The 5,278-nt window shown below is 42.4% G+C and overlaps 1 protein-coding gene across 1 annotated transcript in view; it reads left to right on the top strand.

Moving 5' to 3' along the window:
* Positions 1-3,979: 3,979 nt before the first annotated feature.
* LOC101850172 (peroxisomal trans-2-enoyl-CoA reductase) overlaps positions 3,980-5,278 on the top strand; it is a gene marked incomplete in the record, with an annotated part of 23,146 nt that continues 21,847 nt past the window's right edge. The window contains 1 exon segment of the mRNA XM_013082859.2: positions 3,980-4,840. Coding sequence (XP_012938313.1) covers positions 4,709-4,840 — 132 coding nt within the window.

The following is a 5,278-nucleotide window of genomic DNA, read 5'->3' as shown; positions in this document are numbered from 1 at the left end:
GAAGAGTTTCATTAAAGACGGGCTGTGGGAAAAGGGCTCATCTTCGCTGAGCTCTAAAGACATTTGATTGGCTGCTGGGTTACTATAGTTGTAGGCGGTAACAACAGTGATTGGATAAGCAAGCAAGCCACCAAGTTGATCACTCTGTGTTCATTGCGTGCTGTCATAACGGTTTCAACTGATATTTCATTATAGAGAAACTTTCATTTACTTTGGGATAGAGTTGGGGGTGGTGGGTGGGGAGGGGGTAGGGGCTCAAGTTCAAGCCCGTGAGCCCTTCACTACCCACCGCCACTGCATGCGGCAGGCCTGCGCATGACACATTAGGTCGAAAACATAGAGAACGCCGATTTCGGAGACTTACTCAGTAAGCGCCGATAGGTATAAAAATTCCCTTATGATTTCCAACTTGCCCCACTTAGAGCTGGCAGACTGGAGGCGGCTTTAGGCTGGGATCGGAGTTGTCGGCTTTATCGGAATCCAAACTTAATTCTTATTACGCCGAAAAGCTGGGAAGGGCGCCTCCCTGTCAACTCGCGACCTCAGTGCTTTCTTGTCGTATCTCCATTTTTAACATTCCTTAAGCTCACTCTTTGTTGTGAACTGTTCTCACTGTTATTAAAATGGAGATACGACAAGAAAGCACTGAGATCGCGAACTCTCAATGCTGTACTCTCGCCGTCGCGAACTCGGGTTGAGCGGTTTGCGTGACGTCACCCGACTGGACTGGGGACAATTTTAAATGGTAATTTCAGAGCTGGTGTTTCACGGTAGACAAAAACTAATTACATTTTTTTAATCAGCGTCGTCAAATTAGGGTATTTACAGAGCAGAATTACATTTTAAGCAATATTTTAGGAATTTCGAGGGTTTTTTTAAATCCCCAAATAAATGCTTCATAAATACCAGCTGTGTTGTGGTGTAATTTTTTTCTTATGTCTAGGTCTACGCCTTAGACGTCCAACATGTGGGGTCAAGCTGACACCTACTGGCGCCTGTAAGCGTCGATCTTCAGCCGTTTAAGTTTTGGCATTCTCTATGTTTTTGCCCTTACGCGTGCGTGTTGCTAGGTTTCGGCTAGATCGTGGTCTGCAGCACACTTCAGCCCTCTCTGAGACTCTGGCTTCACACGCTGCGTGTGCTTGCGTGGGCTTGCTCCATCACTGTGTTACTCCTCTCTCACTTACTTTTTACTCGTTGTTAACGAGTCTTTGTCCCTGCTATAACCGGTTGGACTCCGCTGAGGCTCTGTTATTGCCGATAACTTTTAATAGAGACAAAGAGTACGAAAAAAACGAGGATCTGAAAAAAATTATTACCGGATCCCTGTTATTACCGGCAGGGGCGAAGCGTCTATATAATCAAATAATCACTGCTTCCCTTCCTAATTTTGAAACATTGTCGCTGTCAAATTCATCCTTAAACGTAAACCTCTTAAATTAAATGTAAAAAGACGTTCGTAATCAACAATGAACAGTATGCCTAACATTCAAAACGGTTTCACGGCCACAGAAATAGCCTCCTCACCCCTCTCGGGCCACTCCATAAGCAGTCGCAAGCTTTGATTAAGTAAGCTTAAAGTGAGTCTGGAAGAGTCTATTAATAGAATTGAAGGGAACATGTACATAGCAGTCCAAGCTGTTTGTTTGCCACATATACCCTGTTCACCCCTTTGGGGCCACAGTTATAATCAATCTGAAGCCCTGATTATTTATGCTAACTAACGCTGGTCGAGTCTACCTCACAAATGTGAGGGGAACTAACTCCTAATAATCTCTTGACTGCTGCATGTGCTTGTTTTTTTTCCTCGACTTTTTACCGTCCTATAATCAGATCGTGACCTCGATTATGACACCAGCTTCTGGCCGCGAAAGGCTAACAAAAAACAGCCAAATGTGAAATTTAAAAAAATGATAATTGTCATGTTCTACCAAAGAGTTAGACTTACTGGTAGATCTATAACATATAGATCTGGTACTGGCATCTCTGCTTCTTTGCTTTTTGTTTACATCTAAAGTTAAATTTAATTTTAGTTGGAACTGATATTTAAAAAGACACTTTCCCGATTATTTTGGCGGTTGAACATACAATATGAATTCCGGATTTGTTTTCATTCACAACTCAGAGTCGCCGCCTCGAGTAAGATTCTTGTGTGATATCTACAGGCCATATCTGGTCCCGTTTCACTTTGATTACCCTGTCAAACAAGTCAGCCTTCGTCCCTGATTACTGGGCCTGTTATATATTATGGTTTCCACTGTATATGACCGTATAGTGTTGCAAGTAATGCAAGTGTCTTAAAACTCGTACTAAAACTAAAAGACTGAAACAATAGGGAGACAAAAGAAGAAGAAACTCCCAGTGACACCAGGGGCGGCTCGTGGGGCTAAAAGGTGGACGTGCACAATTAAAGCTGTCGCATGCTGAAGATAGCCAAGGGCATAATAAATGAGACAGTGTATAATTTTAGGATCTTCGGGTTTTGGTGAGGGATCAGGACCTCGTGCGTTTATTTTCATTCTTTTTACTTGTCTCTTTAATTTCTAGTACTAAATTTGTTTGTTAGCTAAACATCAATTTCGTTCATCCTGTATTGGAACTGAACACTCAAGTAATAACTTTCACTTCTCCACTACAAAACCATTCAAAGGCAGGCACAACTCTTAAGCATGTCACGTTCACCTCCCCCAGGTTCACGGTCACAGAGTCGCTTAAAATAGGCTAGTGGCAAGACAGACAATGAACCAATCACAATTCACTTGAGCACTCCACTGGATTGCTCCGGGGCTCACATAATATTGACAAAGAATAGCGTACGGTCTATCGCGTGTATTTTTAGACTGCCTACCGTGGGCTATGTTTCGGCACTCTTCGGCAGGAGCACATTTCAGTCTTATTAATATTAATGTACCGCCAAACTTGCTACGAGTGTCGTCATCGCTTTGGTAATCCCCAAGAGCGATTTATAGGCCAGGTTACACTGTTGAATATCCTATTACGTTTAGCTAAAGCGCGTGGACTTTGGCATGGCATGGTAGATATTTTTAGGCGCTATAGACACTGAAATACGTTATAGAACCTGTAAAAACTTTGGGCGGCACTTCACGACCGTGCTCTACGGACGAACCACGCCTGAGTGACACCCTCCAATCCCCCACACGGACAGAAAAAAAAACAAGGAAAGAATTGTAGTACTATTTATATACAGCTTGCAAGCTAGACAGGGTGCTAATGCAATCTGTCATTTCATTAAAGCTTACAATGTGACCTCGGAGACTGTAGAGAATTTGAACTATGACCTCCGTTGGCGCTACAGGATCGAACCAGCTTTCTTACAAATCAATTTATTATACATTACATTGTAGATTGTGTTATTCAAGAAAACTCGTAGTGTGAAGTACAAGAAAGCGAAGGCTCTTTAAGACGACATTTAGTACGTGTGGTAGATGGTAATCCTTGCAGTAAAAAAAAAAAGAAATCGACGAGGGAACAAAAACTTAATTATAATCATTGGTTGGTTTCCATAGCCACTGCAGAGAGTTTATTCCTTGTTAGGCCTATTTTATGTCCATTTTTAGATCTAGGTGGGAATCAGCGTTACATAAGCATTAATTAGTGTCAATGTTACAGATCTTTTCTCACATTTCACTTTTGTTTGTCACGTTGACTCTGACAGACCATAAAGTACTCGCCTTATCAAATGATGAGGTGGCACGGTACTTGAAGCCCCCCAGGGCCGCTCGCTAATAAGAACAATTAGGAAGAGACTATTTGATGCAGCTCTCTGGGACACTCCAATAGACATAAGTAAGGGCCTTGAGCTTGAACATCCACTGGCAGAATTGAAAGCAAACGAGGCAGGAAAGACCCAGAGCAACTTCTTGGAGAGCCTTACAGGAGTGAGAGGCAAAGGGCCTAAAGGATACGGTAGCTTTTTTTTTTTCAAGAGTATCTGAGCAAAATAATGAGTTGTAAACCATATAGCTGATGTCAGTCGCAGATCTGTCGATTGACGATGATGATAGGTGAAAAAAACTGAGATGGAAAAAGTTCGATTTTACGAAACGACGAATCCCGAGACAAAAAGGCGAAATAAGTTTGCTGCGTGTCGCGACGACAAAGTGACAGACAACACATAGAGGACAGAGTCGTGGTTCATTGCCTGCAAAAACTTGGTGACCGTTCCGGAGTGTTAGGCCCGCGTTCTTTCTGTTTTTTGCTTACCGTTTGGAGGTTTTGAAGAGCCAAAAGTTTGCTGCACTGTAGGCCTAGTAGAGAAAATCACTGAAGGTTGCACAGTAATTGAAGCATCAGCCTCAAACTCAAACGCAACACGCGCCCTAAGAATTCCATTGGACATTGATTGTAGTCTAGTTTCAGTTTTAGTACCGATAGCCGGTAGGCCTTTTCCTATTTAGATGGTCTAGAATCTAGAATCTTAAAAAAAAAATATAGTAAGCTGCTTAGGATAGGAGGCCAAAAACCTTCACCTTCGCTAACCTTAACTTGGACACTCATGCTGACAAAATACCTCAAGTACTGCTGAATGTGATAGTAGTGTGCTGTTGATGGTGGCAGGTAGATTCTAGGGCTTCATTTTATCTGAGCTGCAGCTGTGTTTTGTTGAAAAAGCAGTTGAGTAAATCTAAGTCTAAGTTGAGTAAAAACATCTTGCTGATATCTAGGCCTATAACATCAAAATTATAAAATGGCATCTGGAGGCATCAAAGCAGTCACTAGTTTGTTCCGACCTTCTCTGTTCAAGAACAAAGTGGCTATTGTCACCGGTGGAGGTACTGGCATTGGCAAAGGAATTACACAAGAGCTTCTCTATCTGGGTAAGTTTGTCAACGGACGTCACTAGATTCTAGAATAAAAATAGCGCTCACAAGACGAGGTGACATTTGCCAGTTTTGGCCCTAGGACAGAGTTAGTAATTAGATTATTATTGATGACTTTAAAATTCTCAGTGTATCGTTTTATCTGAAAGAGAGCGAGAGATGTTTCACTATTTTTCTAAGAGCAGTTTAAATTAGTAATATTTCTCTTGTTTTTAGCATGGGGGGTTGTAGGGGGAGTGGCGGGCATGCTCCTCTGACTTATAAAAATAGCCTGTGGCTATGCGAACGGCTCTCTCAAACCTAGATTTAGATCAAATTAAATGGGGTGCCCACTACCGATGGGATGAGCGGATCGGGCCGATCGCCCGACTCGGTCGCTTAAAAAACAAAGGTGTTTGTTTTCAGTTTCAGGAGACCAAATCGGGCGATGGACGCGA

Source organism: Aplysia californica, unplaced genomic scaffold (assembly GCF_000002075.1).
Source record: "Aplysia californica isolate F4 #8 unplaced genomic scaffold, AplCal3.0 scaffold00196, whole genome shotgun sequence".
In the NCBI taxonomy this organism is placed as follows: Eukaryota; Metazoa; Mollusca; class Gastropoda; order Aplysiida; family Aplysiidae; genus Aplysia; species Aplysia californica.
The sequence above is the reverse complement of the archived record's forward strand: the minus strand, read 5'-3'. Positions and strand labels throughout refer to the sequence as shown.